Below are 19,641 nucleotides of genomic sequence, written 5' to 3'. Positions count from 1 at the left end.
AAAAATCTTTTAAAAAAAAGACATACACCATTGTTCAAGTATACTTTACTAGAAGCTGACACACATTGTTAAAATTTGACTTTAAAGGTGTTCAAACGTGCTTCCTTCTTTCTGAAGGCTTCATAATGTTTCTGTGTATTTAACCAGGTCTCTATCATTAGGCCAATTTTGATCTTTTGCTATTACAAACAGTACTGCCATGAATGTACCTTTACATTGTAAATATTTCGGCAGGACGAATTCTTAGCAGCGTTATTGTTGAGTCAAAGGCATATTACGTTTGCCAAATCACCTTCCCCTCAAGGTGCTGGAACCTGGAGCAAGTTTAAAACAGGAGTGGGCAGAAAACGCTGGCCACGGGGCAGTGACAACCTCCGACCAGCAGATGGCGCTGCTCGTGCGTCTTCGCGGAAGTAGCGAGGCGCCGCGCCGTCCGCCTTCCGGTAGAAGAGCCGCGCAGGCGCAGAGGAGGGCAGCCGGTGGCTGGCCGAGCGGTCGGGAGGCTCGCCATGCCGTACGCCAATCAGCCCACCGTGCGCATCACCGAGCTCACGGACGAGAACGTCAAATTCATCATCGAGAATACTGACCTGGCGTAAGGCTGCCGAGGGAAGGGGTGGGGGTGCCCTTTCAGAGCCGCCCGGGGCTGGGGCTTTGGGGAAGGAGGGGCGCCGGACTCTCAACGCCGCTGGCTTTTTTCGTCCTTCAGGGTGGCCAATTCCATCCGGAGGGTCTTCATCGCCGAGGTGCCTATAATAGGTAAGCGAGTCGCACGGCGCTTGGCCGGGACTGCCAGCTGCCCCTCCGCAGGGCCCTGCCCGCCTGTGCCGCCGCCCCCTGCGTTGGAGTGGAGACCGGCCCTGCTAGCCGCTTAACGCCCAGCCTTCCAGAAGCCGTGCGGGGAAGCCTGGGTTCAGCAGGGGGTGCCGGGGGCGCAAATGCGCAAATGCGGTGCGCTGCGGGGTTTGTCGTGGCTCCTGTTGGGCCCTCTCCGGGCTGATGGCGAACATCAGAGTCCGGTCCATGACTTCCTGCTGAGTCTTGTCGTGTGCAGGGCGTAAGTGCCCGAGGCTTGAGATTCCTGGGTATCCCCGCTGTTCAGAGCAGGACTGTATCCTCTGAGCCTTCACAAAGAGAGTGCAGGGGACAGGGGAACCCGCAGACAGCACCCAGGCAGTGCACCTACAGGTGGGAAGATCCGTTTCTTGCTGCTCTGCCCCAGTGTTTGCTGCACTGGCTGTGCTGACTACTTCTCACATGGCAGCTCAGAGTTCAGAAAAAAAAGGTAAATCATGACCACAGGAGCATTAAGTGTTTAGACTTTTCAAGGAAATGAAATCCACCAAATAGTAGGGAAAGAGGAGAACAAGGGTGTATCTGCCACCTCCACCTGCAGTTGCTTCTTAAATCAGCTTGGGTGCCTGGTGGCGTCCTGCCTCAGAGCCTCAGCACCGAGGGGTCAGGATGCAGCATTTTGCGGACCACTTCAAGTTCTGTAGTTAGTACCGAACCCCCACACCGCAAGGCCCTGCCCTAAGCTGGAGGTAGGGTGATACACAGTTAGGACACCAAGCAAAATATTGCAGGTGTTGAGGAAACATAAAGAGAGGGGAGGGGTGACCCCAGGTGTATAGCCTGAAGGGCAGGCCGGACTTGGGCTTTAGGGAGCTTAGAGGAAGGGAAAGGGAAAGGTAGGAGGCAGAGCAGGGTGGAAGTGTGATGGGGCAGGGAAGCTGGGGCCTGGTCCTTGTGCAGCATGGGGTGGGACATGACTATGGGGCTCTTTTGGCCTCTGTTCCTAGTGCCCACACCCCTCACCTGACAGTTGGGCACTAGGACTATTTGAATTCTGGGCTTATTAACACAAGTGAAACGTGAGTTTAGATCAGGTGTGTGTGTGTGTGTATACATACAGTCCTTAGCCTCTTGCCAGCTCAGGGCTGGCAAGGACTTTGAGCCTTCTTCCATAAAGGAAATCAGTAACTATTTGTCAGCTGAGTAATAAGAAAAGACTCATTTGGGTGAGCCAGTCATCGCGTCACAGCGTGAGGTGTGTGCTGGAAGTCTACGCTGTTTTTGTATGTCTCCCTGGAAGTCTGCATTGTTTTTGTGCATCTCTCTGGCTTGTTAGTGCCCACCCAAATCATGTGTGTTCCTGATATATATATTTAATGATTTATTCTAATCGGAAAGCTAGATCTTCCATCCACTGCTTCACTCCCCAAATGCCCTCAACAGTTGGCGCTGAGCCAGTCTGAAGCCAGGAGCCCCCTCGGGGTCTCGCACATGGGTTCAGGAGCCCAAGGACTTGAACCATCCTCTGTTGCTGCTACTGCCTTCCCAGGCCACAAGTAGGGAGCTGGATGGGAGTTGGAACAGCTGGACACAAACTGGTGCCATACAGGGTGCTGGTACTTTCAGGTAGAGGATTAGCTAATTGAGCCATCTCACCAGCCTGATCCCTGGATATCTGGTATTGGCATGGACAGCAGATGGATTTGCTTCTCACAGGAGCCGGCAGCTCAGAGAGCCATGGTCCTGTGGCCATAGTACTTGCTCAGTCAGCACTACCTGGGTTGTGCAGCCCTTGCTTGAAATGCACCTGGGCAGGCAGGTGGGGCACAACAGCTGTGTGGTTGCCATGTCGATGCAGATTCTGGAGCTTCCTCTCACCCCCACTTGTGTGGCCAGGCCTAGGGTCTTCCCTGTGGCCATTGGTGAGAACCTCACTACGACTCTGCTTGCTTTCTACCTGTTGCAGCCATTGACTGGGTTCAGATCGACGCCAATTCATCTGTCCTTCATGATGAATTCATTGCCCACAGGCTTGGTGAGTGCTGGTCTGGGCTGGAGAGGGTGTTGGAAGGAGGGAGCTGTGCCTGCCTTCAAAGGAGGAGGCCTCCTTCACCCCCAGAGGGACTTTGGGGCTCTTAGATAAAAGTGGTTTCCTGTGTCTCATAGGATTGATCCCTCTTACTAGCGACGACATCGTGGACAAGTTGCAGAACTCTCGGGTATGCTGCGTGGCTGACCAGATTGCATGCTGGGGAAGGGGCTCAAGGGCTCACAGAAGTTTTCCTTAGCACCTCGCTGCCATCTCGGACTGTGCTGTCAATGAGGGATGTTGCACAGAGCCTGGGGCAGACCCCTGTCCCGGTTCTGCTGAGGTCACTCCACCTCTCCCCTGCCCAGGACTGCACCTGTGAAGAGTTCTGCCCTGAGTGCTCAGTGGAGTTCACCCTCGACGTGCGTTGTAATGAAGATCAGACCCGCCACGTGACGTCCCGAGACCTCATCTCCAACAGCCCTCGGGTCATTCCGGTCAGTGTCCAGGGCAGTGGGTCGTGAGGAGATGTGGCCTGTCCCTGTCTGCTGCTGGTTCCTTTTGGGCAGCAGCTGGTGGGGTAAAAAAGGAAGTGGCTGCTGAAGTGGGGTATGAGTGTCCAAGGGGTCTGTCACGCGGGGGCCCTCGGGGAGGCCATCCCCACTCCAGAGGCAGGGTTGGAGGAAGAAGGCCCTTCCTTGTTCGGACAGTCAGCAGCCTCGGTGCTGAAATGCACAGCTGACCACAGCCTCTGCTTGGGCTCCTTACAGGTGACATCCCGGAACCGGGACAATGACCCCAATGACTACGTGGAGCAGGATGGTAAGGGATGTGGGGGAGTAGGGACCTTCCTGACCTGTCACTGCACAGGCCCCAGCCTGTCCTGCTGGCCGGATTCCTTGTAAAGTGGCTTCCTTTTTTTTTTTTTTTTTGAAAGGCAGGTTTATAAAGAGCTGAAGGGAAAGCTTTCCCGTCCACTGGTTCACTCCCCAAATGGCCACAGTAGCCTGAGCTAAGCTGAGCCAGGATCCAGGAACTTTTTCCTGGTCTCCCACGCAGCTGCTAGGTCCCACAAGCAGGGAGCTGAATGGGAAATAGAGCAGCCAGGACATGAACCAGCATCCATATGGGATGCCCATGCTTAGGGTGGAGGATTAGCCACTTGAGCCATTGTGTCAGCCCCTGAAAAGTGGTTTTACAGACCTGTGTTTGCATCACATGTCACCTCCCTAGGCACTGTGGGCCCATGTTCAGATCACTGCGCTCTGCCCAGCCCTTGGCTGACTCATAGCTTTCCTTGCAGACATCCTCATCGTCAAGCTGAGAAAGGGCCAGGAGCTGAGGCTTCGAGCCTACGCCAAAAAGGGCTTCGGCAAAGAACATGCCAAGTGGAACCCCACTGCAGGGGTGGCTTTTGAATACGACCCAGATAATGCCCTGAGGCACACCGTGTACCCCAAGCCCGAGGAATGGTAAGCTTTTGGGCGAGGTGGAGGCAGGTGTTCAGGCTGAGAGGTAACTACAGGTGACTGACGGGGACAGAGACGGGCAGGAATTCTAGGAACTCGCTGCCTTCAGAGTAGCCACAGCAGTCATGCTTCTCCGTACTTGACCTTAGGCCCAAGAGTGAGTACTCAGAGCTGGACGAGGATGAGTCCCAGGCTCCCTACGACCCCAACGGCAAGCCAGAGAGGTAAGACGTGCTCACGTGCATGTGGGAACGGGTCTCAGAACTCGGATCTGCAGTAGGCTGTGTCCTGTCCTAGTTGGCATAAGCTGGGGGTAGGGAGGAGACATGGAGCATGCCAACACTTGAATACAGCCTTGCTGTGCGCCTGTGCCCCTCTGGGTCACTATAAGAACAGGCCTCTCCACCTCCCTAGCTGTTCACCACTCATTTGTAGCCCCAAAAGAGACTTCAGGACCAAGCTAGGCACAGACATCTGTGTATCGATAACATTTGAGAAGCAGACCCAGATCTCCCATGGCTACAACAGCCAGGACTAGCTGGGCGGAGGCCTGGTGCCAGGAATTAGATCTTAGCTAGCCTCCCACATCTGTGCAGAAGCCCATGTACTTGAGCCATCACTGCTGTCTCCCAAAGTGAGCATTAGCAGGAAGCTGGAACTTGGAATCAGCAATTAAACTGAGGCACTGCAGTGTGGGCATCTTGACTGCTAGGGGCTGACCCTAACCATGGCCCCATAGTGAGGAGTATGGAGCACAATGTGTGGTCTCTGCCTGCCAGCCTCCCCACAGCCTCGCAGTGTGAAGTTCAGACCAAGGACTGTTTCAGGGTCCATCTTTCTGTGGTCCTTCACAATATCATTTATGTGCAGGGAGGTCAGTCCTAGGACAAAGTCAAGTTCCTGGGTGGGGAAGAGAGCAGAGCCAGAGGGAGAGGAGACGGTCCACAGCTGAAGTACAAGCTGTGCAGGCCACTTGGTGAAGGCTGTCACTGGATCCATCTAGGTTCTACTACAACGTGGAGTCCTGTGGCTCTCTGCGGCCCGAAACCATCGTGCTGTCAGCACTCTCCGGGCTGAAGAAGAAGCTAAGTGATCTGCAGACTCAGTTGAGCCACGAGATCCAGCGTGATGTGCTAACCATCAACTAGCTGTAGCTTGCCTGCTTCGATACCCGGGGTCCCCACCCTCAGCTGCATTTCAGGCTCCTCTCCCTCTGAGATCTGGACTACCATGGCTGGAATTTCTTGGGGGTGAGGTGGTTGGGGGTGCCAGTACAACTGGGAGTGGTCGTGTAGGACCAGAGATCACTGGACTTGGGCAGGGCCTTGGTTTCCTTTACGTTCATCCTTCCTTGGCCAGTCCTGCCACCCAGGACCCAAACTGTCTGCTGAATCCTGCATCCATGCTCGCCTGTCCATGTGAAGAGCTGGCCCTCTCCCAGCTCTATGAACTCCCTTGTGCAGGGGGAGGCTCGCTCATGGATGCACCTTGGGCTGTTGGTGTTAGAATTAGGTGCTGGAACCTTTATTCAGTGTGCCTGTAACCCTGTCCTTTTCCCACAGCCAGCCTACTGACCCTGCAAATTCCAGGTGCCCCTAATTAGGGAAGTCACCATTTGGGCATAGCATTAGACCCTGCAAATAAACAGACTGTTTTATGTTTGTTGGTGACCAACTACTTAACCAATGGTGGCCTGATCGCTTGGTAAGGCAGGCTAGGAGCAGTGAGCACCTCATGTATTTCTCTGTAGTCAAAGTTCAGGCCTTGAACCTGACGCGGTGCACTGTGTGCAAGCTAATTAGGCAGCCAGGAGAAAACCACAGTTCCATTACAGAAAGGAAGGGTTATTGATTAACAGAAATTGTATTTTTAAAAGTTTTTATTTTTGGCAATAAAGAGCACAACATAATCTCCTTCATGCGTCACCGTGCCACTAGCTGAGCCAGCCAGCTGTGCCTCCCTCCCCAAGGCCGCTGGGCCCTGGCGGCTGCTGCCTGGATCAGGAGCTCAGCTAGCTGTGCTGGGCCCCTCCCTGGCGCTAGGACTCTTGGGAGAGGCTTCCTGTCGCCCTCCCACCTCAACTTCAATAGTGGTTATTTACAAGAAAGTCTAGTCCCACAAATCAGAACCCTAAAGTATGAAAAGAAACAAAAAATAAAACCCCACCTCACACAACGGAAGGTTTGATGTGAATAAAAAGATAGCCCTTCTGCTCGGTAGTCAATAAATACCAGCACTAGAAAATCAATTGCTTTAATTGCATCTCAGCAGGGAGCCTCAGCACCATAAGGGGAAGACAGGGGAAGGGCTGGTTTCTGAGTGCTTCTGGCTGGCCACAGAGCAGCCACACCCAGGACCAAGGGTTCCCTCTGTTGGGGTGCCCTCCCTGCCCCCCAGGGACAGGATAAGCACCAGCACCCACCCCAGGGCACCTTTTCAGCCTGCACCACAGGGAGGAGTCTACACTGAACTTACATTTCCAAGCAGATGCTACCTCTGCTTAAAACTCCCAAGTACAAGGCTGCCCAGCAGCACAATGGAACTTGAGGTCCTCTGCCACTCTAAGCCCGAGGAGTGGAGAGGCCAACTGCCATCCTGGCCCCTGAGCTGCATGGGAGAAGCCAGCCATCAGCGCTAGCCTTGAGTTCTGATTGTCCCCTCCAGCCCTGGACAGGACAGGATAACTGCTGTCCTCCTACTTGACAATAGCCTTGACCATGGCCTGGTCACGGGATTAGAAAACTTGTATGTGTTGGCGGGAAGGGACAAAGGGAGAAATCTCATTAATATAGAATATGTCATAAGCCGTATATATTAAAATCATTAACAGTATATAGTCCCATGGAGCTCCAGCCCCTCACACATGCTCAGGTGGTGTGGCCAGCCCCTTGCCTTGGCCCAGCCTCACCCTTCTTGGGGGGCAAACAGGGAAGAGCTTGCTCCCTCCTGTTAGGCTCGTGGCTAACAGTCCCTTGAGACTGGCCCTGAGGTGGGCCGCCCAGCAGCTGTCGGTGCGTGCCAGCCCTGCCGTCACTGGGATGGGGTCTTGGCCTCACTGCTGTCTCCCTGGCCAGACTTTGGCTTTAGCAAGATGAATCTGTTGAGGAGGTCCGTTTCGGAACTGGCCTGGGCCGTCCCGTACCCCTCACCTACGGGCATAGAAGCAGGCTCAGAACTCAGATCCAAGTCAGCAGGCTCTTGGGCAAGCAGGCCCCGTTCTCCCCAGGGTGCGGGACTCGCCAGCAACCCACCGGCATAGCTGGAGGACTCGGCAATGTTCTGGGAACCCGTGATGTGGTGCCAGTAGGCACTGCGGGGCAGCATGGTGGTGGGCGTGCAGGGGTACGAGTAGTGCTCCGTGCCCTTGTTCAGCATCTGTGGAATGTAGAGGCAGGGCCTTCCCGTTAGCTCTGGGGACGGTGGCAGCCAGCCCAAGCTCCCACCTGCTTGCCTTAGGGACACAGGTGGAGCCGCAGGTGCCAGGCCTGCCCTCCCCCAGACCTCACCCTCACGTTCTTCTCCATCTCCAGCAGGACCCTCTTGTGCTGCTCAGCAATGGCAAGGGTGGCGCTGTGCACCCGCTGGTAGATCTGCTCCCCCTCCTGTGTCTGGAAGGTGTAGAGCCCTTCCCCAGCATCACACATCCTGGGGAGATGGGCACACACAGGCACGAGCCTGGTCAGGCAGGCATTGGAGCTCAGGTCCTCCCTCTGGGCAGGCCGGGAATGGCCTGGGTATCTGCCCACGGTGTGGGCGGGTGAGCCTTTGCAGCATGCCAAGTGGTGCCCCAACTGCTTTCCAACAAACAACCCATTCCGTTCGCACCACCCCCTCTGCTCTGTGACTATTCATAGTTGCTGTACCGTTAAGCATTTTTCTCAAGCCATTTCACACACAAGGAAACAGGCTTCCGGGAGCTAAGAAACACACTTAGGCTGATACAGAGGACTATACAGAATTTAAGTCAAAGCCACCTGGCCCTAGGGTCCCAGCTAAGGGCTGCTGCCTAGCCTCAAGCTGCTCTGGAAGGCCAGCACTTTCTGCATTCCTGGGTGCTGATCCACTGTCACACACCTAGTAAGTGCTAAACACAAGTAGTTTCTTTTTTAAATCTGAGAGGCAGAAAAACAGTGTAAGGGACAGAGAGAATAATGAAATAAAATAACTATCTGCTGATCTACTCCCCAAATGCTCACATCGGCCAAAACTGGGCCAGGCCAAAGCTAGGGGCCAGGTACTCAGTCAAGATCTCCTACAGGGGTGGCAGGAATACAATTACTTGATCCATCACCACACCCTCCCAGGCTCCAGGTTAGCAGGCAGCTGGAGTCAGCAGCCTGGCCCAAGACTGGAACCCAGGTACAGTGAGGACATGGGTGCCTTAAGCTCTAGGACAAACCCTCACTTCCCACTCCCTCCGAAATAGCTTCACATAGCCTGCCTGCTTGGTGTGACTTCTCTGAGCCCCGATTTCCTCATCTGTCAAGTAGGACTATGACAGTCCTCATGGGGCAGCCAGCATCATGACCATGCGGGGAAGTCCTACCGGCCGGCCTCAAAGGTGAACCGTGTAGCATCCCGGCCATAGCGGCGCAGTGAGCAGAGCGGCCACGAGACGAGCTTCACACGGGGGTTGTGTATGTCCCAGAGGTAGATGTTCTCGTGGGTGATCTGCAGCTTGCACTCGCCATACACATCCAAGTTAGGGCAGGGCAGCAGGAAGACATTGAAGCGGTCTGCAGCAGGCAGCCAAGGTGGGGCCTCAGAGAGAGCCTCTCCCCTATGGCAGCCCTGCCCCCAAGCCCAGAGCCAGGACCTTGCCTTACCTGTCTGCTCACACTGCACCCCTGGGGCCAGGAGGTCGGGCTCTCCCAGACTGATATCATTGAGCCGGGACCCCAAACACTCCACAGACAGCGTCTTATACCATTCCTCAGCCTCCAGCTCTGGAGAAGAACAGCACCTCATCATGCTGCCAGGGTCCGCCTGCAGCCTGTCCCTTCTGCCACAGCCAAGAGCCCTGCCTTGTATGGGACCACGCCTAGCAACGCAGACACAGCCCCACCTCCAGCCAGGGTTAGCCCTACTCTGCCTCTGCCTGCCAGAGGGGGATATCCAGCACCTCACCTGAGTCACAGGTGAAGGTACGTGCCGAGTCGTCGGTGAATATGATGGCCACTGCCTGCCTCTTGGTCTCCTTGGGGAGCCTCGTGACACACTTGACGTTGCTGATTTCAGTCACCTAGTACAACATCCATAGGGGCCTCAGCCAGGCTGGGGCTCCTTCCCATGCATCCCCGTCCCTAAGCAAACCATCTTTGCCTGCCCGGGCCTCTCACCTTGGGGCAACCTCGGAGACACACCGACTTCTCATCTGGATACTTTTCTAGCCGCTGGGGCCCCTTGCTGGAAGACTTCCGGAACACCAGCCAGCACCTCCGGTAGATCTGGAGGGAGCAGACCAAGGGCAATCAGGCCTCCCTAGACTACTCCCACTCCAGCTCTGCAGTTCTTTATGCCTGCTACAGGGGGCAGTGAGCCCGTCACCAGCAGGACTGCCAAGGGGAGAGACGGTCACTGCCAGGCAGGCTCTGAGCAGCTATTCCGCCAAGGGAGCACTCCTGAGTCACCACCAACTGTGGACACTACTTCAAGTTGAATGTGAGTAGCCAGCATTTACTGAGTCAATCAAGTCCCAGTCCCAGGGTTACTCTTGAGGTCAGTGCTATTACCATTACCATTCTACAGATGGTAAAAATAAGGTACCAGACCAAAGAAGAAGAACAGAACAAATTGGACAACTACCCCAACCAAACAATGAGAGCAAAAATCTGGGCAATGGGGATTGTAAGGTTGACTGTGTCAGCCAATGGACATTGGAAAGGTTTCCTCATCCTTGGATCAGTGAGATCAACAGCATTAGACCTATCAAAACCACCTGGGCAGAATCCTTGGAGCATGTGCCACACCAGGATCCTAGGTTGATAGCAGGTGGCCATTCCCCATCCCCCATCTCCAGGGTACTAGGCAGTTGGGACGCTGGATGTGGCTTCTCCCCTTGTCTCCCTTCTTCCCCCAGAAACAGGAAGAAGAAACAGAAAACTTGTAAACAATGATCACACTCACTTTTCCCTAACCCTGGATCCTTTCCACCCTGATCAACTATGTAAACATCATCAAAAATTAAGCTTAAAAAAAGTGAGGTACCAAAATAACAATTAATGGTACAGTGTCTGGGACCCAGACAAGATCGTGGCACTCCACTCACTGCATGGGACCTTCTGGCCAGGGCCCCTGCAGTGCCAGGCACAACAGGGGAGGCCAGGGAAGCCCCTTGCCCATTCTCCAGCCTGGGCATCACCGAACCCTTGCTCTTGCTGCTGTCTCCAGGAGCTGGGATCACCTTCTTCCCTCTTGCACCAGCCCTAGAGTGCAGGGGCTGGGGTGGTTTCCCAGTTCCAGGGGGGAGGAAAAGAGGCAGGACAAAGAACCCAAGGCTACCCAGCCACAAAGTGCCTTCCCAGGACAGTCCCTCCCTGTTCCTGCCTACATCCTAGCTTTAAACCAATTCTTCAGGGCTTCGCAGACTCCTGAGAAGCAATCAGTGGCTGAAAGGGGAAGAGAGTGATGACTGACCATGCTCTAGAGCTGGAGGGCTAAACTGGCCTCTGCCACCTTGCAGTCTCATCCAGCCACCTATCTGAGTTGCTGATTCTTCTGTGACCCAGCCCTCTGTCAGAGTGAAGTGGATAAATGGATGGGTAGAAGGATGAGTGGGTGGGTGGGCAGATGGATGGAAGGATAGGTGAATGTACAGATGAATGGATGAATGGTTGTATTGGTAACCACGTTACTCACCCCTTTCAATGGCAGAGCCCTTCCCCAGGCAGCTCTGGTATTTTTCTCACTGACCAACAGTAGGGCATAGAGGCAGCCCAGAGCTGAGCCACTGGGGCTTCTACACTCCTCTCCTTGCCTCACCCACTCTACCATGGTGCCCCCATGTCACTGCCAGTCAGGGTCATGGACACTGTGAACCAGGCAGTCCTCAGACAAAGAAGCCCCCCTAGAGCTCGGGAGTTTCTGGTTCCTGTCTAGAACCTGAGGAGGCATATCTGCCCAAACCCCTTGCCCTGGCTCACACTCCAGCCTCTGCACCAGAGACCCTCAAGCTATCAGCTGCACAGCTCCTTTTTAAGGCAAGGACAATTTGATTCTCAGAATCTCACTCCTATCCCGGTAGCCACATTCAAGGGAAGGACTACAGGAAGGGACCGTGAATGGACAGGTGGATAAATGAAGCTGCTGGCCCAGATGCAAGCTCCCTGGCTGGGCTCCATGGAGTCAGGGGCAGAAGGGGCGGGGTGGGGAGGAGTACTGTGCCCTGGTTGCCTGGTTACAGGATACACTCATAGCCCCAGGGAGCCAGCACTGGAGAGCCCTCCTTCTCACAGGTCTTTGATCAGCACTTCAGAAACACTGCCATGGGGAAGGCCCTGGCAGGTAGAAGGGTGGGCGCCTGACAGCTGGCTGCCCCTTCCCCTTATCTCTGAGGGCCGAAAGAAGGATGGCTGGTCCCAGCACAGCAGAGATGGGAGGCTCAAGTCTGCAATGGAAGCTGAAATGCCCCAGCCCCAGACCAGGCTTGACCACACCCCACTGTCCAACCCCTCTCCACAGCACTTGTGCCCACCTGCCCACCTGGGGTTCCCAGATCTCCTGGAGCAGATCTGAAACTGAGCCCCGGTGGCTCCCTTGTGGCCCCCAAGCCTTGCCAGATCTGGGAACATGGAGGGTCCCTGCTGGCCCGTTGGCCCCCAGACCTCAGTCTCAGCGTTACTTGTGTGATCCGGGTCAGTGGACTGAATCCCTCCCTAGAAGAGCAACATGGCTGATGGCTGCACCCAGTTTCCATCAGAAAGATGGGCCACAAATTTCAATGCCCAACAGTTCAGCCCTGGGCCACATCAGGTGAGGCAGCTGTCCAGGCCTGGTAGCAGCACCCTCAGGGGCCCTTGGGGCCAGGTGAGGGGAGAAGGCAAAAAAAAAAAAAAAAAAAAAAAATTTGGAGGCCCTGGGAATGGTGCCTAGGTAGGGTACCTCTCCCCAACCCGCTGGGGCTAAGCCAGGAGCACCTGGGCAGGGTAACTCAACTCCATACCCCTGTGAGGCAGGAAGAAGTCCTGGGGAACAGCAAGAGGTGGGGCTCCCCAGTTACCAGAGCTTCCTGCCTGCTAGGGAACTGGGGGGAGCAGCTGGCAGATCCTGCTTGAAGGAATGTGGGTTGGGGAAGGGGCAACAAGGAGACTGAGGCAGTTCTTAGGTAACCTCTCCCATGATCATGAAGGTGGTACACCAAGGACTTTGCTCATGTCTTCTGATAGTGTCGCCACCGGGGCAGGGGCCTGCAGGGGTATGGAGGATCCCACGCCCCTTGAAGCTTCCTGTCCATGGTCCTTCCAGCTGTGTTTACTGTCAGTTTGGGCCAAGCACCAGGCAAACATGCAGCCACCGGCACCAACTTGGACAAAAGCAGTCCATCCCAGAGCAGCGAACATTTATGTGTTAAGTTCTCATTTACAACCCACAGCAGCTCCCAGCTTCTCTACCCTGGCCCTGCCCAGCCCGGCCCAGCCCAGCCCAGCCCAGCCCAGCCCAGCCCAGCCCAGCCCAGTCCAGCCCAGCCCAGCCCAGCCCAGTCCAGCCTTCTTCCTTTCCTCCTCCTCCCTTGCTGAAACCCACCAGCTACCCCCACTGCCACTGCTGCTACTGATAGCTGTATAGCCAGGACAGAAAGCAGGCAGAGGCAAGCACAGAGGATGGACTTCAAAGAAAAGAGGCCAGGGGATGTGGGAGCAGGAGAGGGGAGAGACCAAGGGGAGGAAACCAGGAGAAGTGAGAAGCAGCTCTCGGCTCCGCCTGGTGCTCCTGCTACAGCTGTGGAGGTGACAACTTCAACAATAGCCAGGAGCCGCCTGTCCAGCGGCCACAACCACAGCTGGCTCGTGGCTGGGAGGCCAGCCCGTACTGTGGGGAGCTACAACAGGCAAAAGCCTGGCCCAGGGCACATGCCAGGCAACCAGCTGGTGACAAGCCTGGAGAGCAAAGACACACGATGCCTGAAGCCTCCAGCCGGGGCCCTTGGGCTCCCAGCCCCAGCTGGGACTGTTCCCCTGCCCCCACTTCCCGCCATCCGGGAGGGTCGCTCACCCCCAGCTTCCTGCTCTTCATCTTCACGTAGCCTTGTTTGACGATATCATTGAAATTGGTCGCCATGGCTGCCTTACGGGCTCTGGGGTACCCGGTTGGCCCAGGGGAGGGGAGGGGACCCAGGTGGCCCGGGCTCCAGTTCTGCCTCCGGCTCCCAGGGATCACCTGTCCGTCGGGGGCCGCTGTTCACCTCCTCACCTCACCCGCCTCAGCATTGTTCTAGCAGCTCCTGCGCCAGGCGCCTGCTGGAAATACAAATGACAGGGAGATTAGACACAGTGACATCTTTCTCTTCCCCTCGCTGGCTCCTCTCTTTTTCCCTTCCTCTTCCCACACTCCTCCCTCCCACCCTCCCTCCCTCCGCCTTGCCCTCCTTCCTTCCCTTCCCTCCCCACCCCAGGACGGCAGAACCATTCAGGAAAACCTGAGGTGGAGGAGGCAGCAGCAGCATTGGCAGCAGCAGCAGCAGCAGGAAAATGGTCCAGCCCAGTCCCCTCCCTCATGGCTGGGACTGGAGGTTAACCCCTTCCTGGGAAGACTGGCTTCAGCTCCCCTGCCATGGAAGTGGGGGTGAAGGAAGGAGGGGGGTGTGGCTGGCCAGAGACCCTGGCTGGGGCACAGAAACTGCTGTCCCTGGGCATTTGGCCTTGGCCCAATCCTCCTATTACAACTCAGGGACCACCACAAGGCACACACCCCACCCCCGGCTCCTTGCCCCAGGGAACAGGAGCATTCCCAGTAAAGGCAGTTCTAGGAGACAGCCCAGACAGAGGGGTGGGCTTAATAAACCCTGGGTTCTCTAGAGTTAAAGCCCACTTGCCTCCTTGTCCCTCCCCTCCAACCCCACCCCAGTTATACCTGCTTCTCATCACCCCAGAGCCGCTGAGACCCAACTCCCTCCAGCCCACCCTGCTGCCTGCGCCTGGAATTCTCAGCTGCAGCTTCCTGGGTGGGAGAGAGGGCAGAGTCCAGCAAGGCAGCAGGGCGGGCCTCTAGATAAGGCTGGGGAATGTGCTGGGCCGGCTGGAAGTGGCCACTGTGGAGGCAGGTACCTCTCCTGCCCCAGGAGCTGGGAGAACTCGGCTGGCACTAGGGTTCCCTCCTGGTCCTGACACTACATGGAGTAGAGGTGGGGGGAGGCAGGGGTTAATTACAGGGAGAAGTAGCCAGGGCCTGGGGCACGGGACACAGCCCAGACAACACAGCAGAGAGGGGTGGAGAGACTTAGAGGAAGCTGGGAGTGTGGCTCCAAATCTGCCTGAATCTAAGCCTGTGACCCCAGCTACTATATTTTGCTGATGGGAACAGGAAGTTGCCCAGAGAGGGCAAGCCTCCTGGCTAAGGCCACACAGCAAGCTCAGCGTTACAGCCAAGGATGAATGAGACCCATTCTAGGGCGGGTGCCGGAGGTCAGGCTGGGCTGGAACATCTTAAGCCACCTCTGGCTGCCCGCCAACACATTTGCCTTCTATGCCATACAGCCTTAGGGGCAGGCAGGCAGGGCTGTGTGGACACTTGCCTCCCCCCTAAGGCTCCAACATCACTGAGTGAGAAGGGAGCAGCATGTTTGGGGCCAGCTAGGCATCTGTGCTACCAGGAAAGGGCCCCGGGGCAGGCATTCTGCTGGATGTGCCCACCGCTTGGCATTAATTAATTTCTAAGAAGCCTGTCTGCTGTGTCCCTAACTGAACAGATGGGTCTACCCGAGTGGCATACAGAAATCAAGGGAAGGGCTGGGGGGACACTGTTCTTGCAACCATGCCTGCCCTGATGGCACCTCAGCGCACCACCCCCACCCTGCCCACACATTTCCTCACCCCCAGCTCCCTGGGGCCCAGACCCTTGTGCCATGCAAGCATCCAGCCTCTTTGCCCCACAGCCTGGCCACACACACCTGGGCTCGACGCACACCGTGCTCAATGTGCCCAGTTCTGTCCATCCCCCTGCAAGGCCAGCCACTGGCTGCTGGCCCCCCATGAGGGAGGCCCCTTTCAGAACACATTTATCCCAGCTATAGGGTTCATCCAAGGCGACTGGGATGTGATGCAGCCAAGAGTGTGAGTACAGCTGGCTGCTCAGCCCTGGGCATGCCCTTTTCCCTCTCGGGCTTTTCATTTCCCCAACATTTAAAAAAAAAAAAAAAAAGGAGGCTAAATCCACCTGCTATAAGGAAGCAAATGAGTCCATGAAGCAACTGCTTGACCTCTCGGGGCCCAGAGCTTCTGTCTTGAAAACCAGGAGGGATGTTTTTACACTTCCCCTCAACCCGTCACCTGCCCAAGGACTGCTGCCCAGTCAGGGCCATGAGACCACCCACAAGCACCTGCCCAGCAAAAACTGCTCTTGCTGGCTCCTGCTGAGTGCCCATGACCACCAACTTCACAGGAGGGCTCCTGCTGCACATGCCCTTGCCCCTAGCTCTAGAATCCATCCCACAGAAATCCACCAGCTGAGCATCCTAGGGGCAGAGTCCTAGCAGCTTCCTCTGGCCCTGATTCACAGGAACTCCTGGTCAAACTCCAGCCCAAATACAGATTTCCAAGAGTGAGCCCCAATCTGGGACCCAAAATGGTATGTGGGGAGTGAGACGGAGTAGGACAATCAGTGGGAGAAGGGAGGGAGGGGCCAACAGGTGGACCCACAAACCTGACAGGTAATGGACGTCAAGGACAGCAACCCAGAGCATCCACCAGAGGGACTGCATGGCGCTCACCAAGAGGGGCACTGAGACAGAGAGGGTGAAGCAGGCCAGTCACAGGGCCATGGCATCCACACCCTCACCAGCGCCCATGGGCCATCCCCAGCCTGTCAGTCCTGCAGCCAGGGATGGACGCCCAGGAGCCTGAGAGGACTTGTGGCCCAGGTCACTCCCCAGTACCCAGAAGCATTAAGCAAGGTGTCCCAAGTTCCCTGCCAAGACTCTGCTGAGGGGAGGCCAGGCTCCCCAGCCTCACCCCCAATCACCTCCTCCCAGTCTGGCATTAGCACAGTCACGCTCATCCACAGACACAACCTACCCTGGGCCAGGCTAGCACAGGCTCCAGGACAGGTGCACAATGGGGGAGGGGGGTGCAGAATGGTGGGGCCAGCCTCCTGCACATCTTCCCATGGGCAGAGCCTGCCTTCCCTACACTTGGTTCTGCCCCAGGGCTTTGGCTCCAGAACAAACACTACTCACTGAGGCTGGTGACCAATGGCAGCGCTGGCTGGGATCTTATCAGGGCTTCTGGGACAGCCTTGCCTGGGCACCATCGGGGCTGTCATCTGCCTGTCTGCCCCACAGCGGAGATGCTATCTCAGGTTTCTCTGGGACTTTTCCCAGTCCTGGCTGATTGTTATCAAGACCCAGCAAGGAGTGCCCCAGCAAATCCCTACAAGGGTTGTCCCCCGCCCGCTCCCCGTGAATCTGTGGGTTTTATCCTGTGGTGAGTATAGGTGGCAGACAGACCCTGCTGGGCAGGAGTAGCTATGGTCCTCCCCCCCAACACCCAGATCCTCAGGCCAGCACGGAGGTGGTGCCATACCACTGAGTTCTCACCCCATCCCTGCCTCCACTCCAAGATGCCAACTTCCTTCCCACACAAGGCCACAACATGTGCTGGCTCCCACCTATAACACTGCTCCTTCCACACAGTCTCAGGGTTCATTCCTTTACTCCATTTGGGTTTCAGCACAAAGACTGCCTCCTCAGAGAGGCCTTCCATGACTACTCCAACCAGTTAACCTCTCTCACAGCATGCAGTATCTGCCACACACAGTGCTGTGGGATTTCCTTGCACCTTCCTCTGTTTACAACCCAGCCACCCAGCACCCTACTGGCCTTTTCTGTGTAAGTTACTATGGCAGGTGCACAGCTCTCTCCATACCTGTCCGCCTAACCCCCTCCTCCCCCACCATCACCAACATCCACCTAGCCTAGTCCAGCCCTGCTTCCACAGGTAGTGTGAGCAGTGGCAGGCTCCCTGGTCCCGGTGCCCTTAGAGTCAGGAAACTCTTGTTACTGGAGAAGCAGCCGGATCCAGACCCATAGACTGGTTCAGGGCCGACACAGCAGAGAACACATTGCTACTATTGCATCCAGGTCTGGCCTGGTGCCTGGGGTTGTCAGGCGAGGTCGTGCCCAGCCCTGTCACCCCGCCTGAAAGGGAAGGGCTAGGAGGAAGCAACCCAAAGAAGCCAGCCACAGGTGAGAAGCCACACAGCTCTCTCGGAACTCACACCCACTAGCCTGTGCTGAAGTCCTGTTCGGCCCTTTAGAAGGGACCAGGAAAGAATGAGGACTAAGCACACCCAGCCGCTGCTAGTTGCTAGCTGCTGTGCTGTGACCTGCTGGGCTGACCTAGCTCCTTTCCCCAGGCCCCAGGATCCAAGCCTCGATGGCTCAGGGAGACCGTACATGAGTCCTGTTCTGCCACTCCATCCAGGTGTTCAGCCTCAGGTTTGCAGGGACAGAACAAAATGACACTTGGACCATGGCCCTGCTTGGGGTATGCAAGGAAGGACAACAATCTCGAGGGTCAAGGCCAACAGGCAAGCTGGCTATAAGGGCGGGTGCTCCACTAGGCGGGGATGGTCACCAAGAGACAGCGGGGTGGGAAAAAAATCATGTCTGGAGGACTTGGAGGAAGTGGATACACAAGGTAGCCAGGAGGAGGGTGGGTGCTGCCGTGGCTGGCCTCTGCCCTTTTGGGATGGCAGGCGCCAGCCACGGCAGCACCTCCGAGGGTGTGAGAGCCGGGCCGGCCCAAGGGAAGGGCTGGGGGCCGGACGAGCTCCAGGGGAGTTTTGCGGCCGTGGTGCCGGCGTCAGGGTGAGGAGTCCGAGAACGGACCCATAAGCTTCCCCCTCCACCCTGAGCAGAAGGCCTGAGGTTTGCGAGGCTCACAGCATCGGGAGGCGGGGGATGAATGAGGGTCTTCCCGGCTCGACGAGGTTCAGACCCCGCCCGCCTTCTCGCACCACCCCCTCTCTATTTACCTGGGCGTCGAGGCCCGGGCCGGGGGCGTTTGCTCGACGGGCAGCAGGGCAGGCTCATGCCCGGGTCACGGCGCGGCCGGCGGGGGCGGCAGGGCGGCGGCAGTGCGAGATTCCGGGCGGGGACGGCGAGGGAGGTGCGGCCGCGGGGTTCGGGCTCCGGCTCCGGCTGGGGCTCGGTTGCGCTCGCTCCCCGGCCCTGGGCCCGCGGCTCCGCCCCGCCATGCAACCCGGAACCGCCCCCGCCGTATTCCTCCGAGCCGCGGGACACCTGCTTCCTCTGGGGTATCAGCCCTTCGGAAACGGCGGTTCAACCCCATGGAGCCTCCCTGGCTCCAAAGCCCAATTTTCCATGGCCGTTCAGCCTGTGAGAACTGCGCCCCATATCAAACCTCACCCCTTGCCCAGTTCCTTCAGAAATCACCACACACCTGTGACTTCTACCCCGCTGCCCACACCGCTCCCGGGTCCGCCAGCTCAGCCATTCCCCCACCACCTCCACATCCAGTACCCTCCAGGAACCACAACCCCTTCGCCCCCAACCCCAGGCCTGTGCCAGGCCTCCTGCCTCACCTCTCTGCGCTTCTCAAAGCGTGTTCCCTGGGCCAGGTATGTGGGCAGCACCTTGAAGCTTGTTAGAAATGAAAATTCCTTGTTCAACGCCAGACTAACTACAAGTAAAAATCCGGGTTTTGACAGACCCCTAGATGATTCCAATTCAGGCTGAGGTTTGTGAGCCAGGCTTTAGATCACAGTGGAGAGCAGGCACCCAGATGACTGATAAGTGCCCTCCACATCCTACCCTCCTGCAGCGTTCTCAGAGCAACCAAAACCCCCGGTAGGTCCTTCCCTCAGCCTCCCAGATGGTTGGCCTTAGCCCTGCCCAGGAAGCTTCTTTCTAAGGGGCCACGTCAAGGCCAGGGACAGGACATGGGGAGGAGCCTAAGTTTCCAGCCGGACTTCCACAGGAGGAGGGGGCTGCCCACCCCACCCCGACCTTCTGACCTCCCCAAGCATCTGCCAAACTTGACCCCACCTGCTTTGTTTCAACCCACAGCCCATAAAGCCTCCAGTGCCTGTTCCAGTGACATGACCCCTATGCTGCCAGAAGCTTCTGCAGGCCTTTGGGCCAACAACACTGACCAGTTTTGACAAAGCACAGGC

At 56.8% G+C, this 19,641-nt stretch overlaps 2 protein-coding genes across 2 annotated transcripts; one reads left to right on the top strand and one right to left on the bottom strand.

The window, feature by feature from the left end:
• The first annotated feature begins 414 nt into the window (after nt 1-414).
• POLR2C (RNA polymerase II subunit C) lies at nt 415-5,955 on the top strand. Its single transcript, XM_040982644.1, has 9 exons — nt 415-595; nt 710-759; nt 2,762-2,830; nt 2,962-3,014; nt 3,193-3,321; nt 3,595-3,646; nt 4,128-4,296; nt 4,443-4,517; nt 5,297-5,955. The coding sequence occupies exons 1-9, from the start codon at nt 510-512 to the stop codon at nt 5,439-5,441; spliced, it is 828 nt and encodes a 275-aa protein (XP_040838578.1). The 5' UTR covers nt 415-509; the 3' UTR covers nt 5,442-5,955.
• Nucleotides 5,956-6,307: 352 nt separating this feature from the next.
• DOK4 (docking protein 4) lies at nt 6,308-18,550 on the bottom strand. Its single transcript, XM_040982643.1, has 9 exons — nt 18,481-18,550; nt 13,504-13,748; nt 9,633-9,740; nt 9,421-9,535; nt 9,120-9,239; nt 8,840-9,029; nt 7,800-7,938; nt 7,545-7,668; nt 6,308-7,442 (listed from the first exon to the last, which is right to left on the bottom strand). The coding sequence occupies exons 2-9, from the start codon at nt 13,567-13,569 to the stop codon at nt 7,324-7,326; spliced, it is 981 nt and encodes a 326-aa protein (XP_040838577.1). The 5' UTR covers nt 13,570-13,748; nt 18,481-18,550; the 3' UTR covers nt 6,308-7,323.
• Nucleotides 18,551-19,641: the final 1,091 nt, after the last annotated feature.

This window comes from Ochotona curzoniae, unplaced genomic scaffold, assembly GCF_017591425.1.
Source record: "Ochotona curzoniae isolate NIBS_2020 unplaced genomic scaffold, NIBS_Ocur_1.0 contig_3622, whole genome shotgun sequence".
Lineage (NCBI taxonomy): Eukaryota > Metazoa > Chordata > Mammalia > Lagomorpha > Ochotonidae > Ochotona > Ochotona curzoniae.
Note: the sequence above shows the minus strand (reverse complement) of the source record. Positions and strands in the feature narration are given on the sequence as shown.

Bases quoted from the DNA above. Each gene is read 5' to 3' on its own strand.
- DOK4 (XM_040982643.1), bottom strand. From the start codon at position 13,569: ATGGCGACCAATTTCAATGATATCGTCAAACAAGGCTACGTGAAGATG. The intron at 9,240-9,420 runs GTGAGGTGCTGG...GTTCTTCTCCAG, and splicing joins TACCTTCACCTGTGACTCAG to AGCTGGAGGCTGAGGAATGG. The intron at 9,030-9,119 runs GTAAGGCAAGGT...TGCCTGCTGCAG, and splicing joins GGTGCAGTGTGAGCAGACAG to ACCGCTTCAATGTCTTCCTG.
- POLR2C (XM_040982644.1), top strand. From the start codon at position 510: ATGCCGTACGCCAATCAGCCCACCGTGCGCATCACCGAGCTCACGGAC. The intron at 760-2,761 runs GTAAGCGAGTCG...TACCTGTTGCAG, and splicing joins CGCCGAGGTGCCTATAATAG to CCATTGACTGGGTTCAGATC. The intron at 4,297-4,442 runs GTAAGCTTTTGG...ACTTGACCTTAG, and splicing joins TACCCCAAGCCCGAGGAATG to GCCCAAGAGTGAGTACTCAG.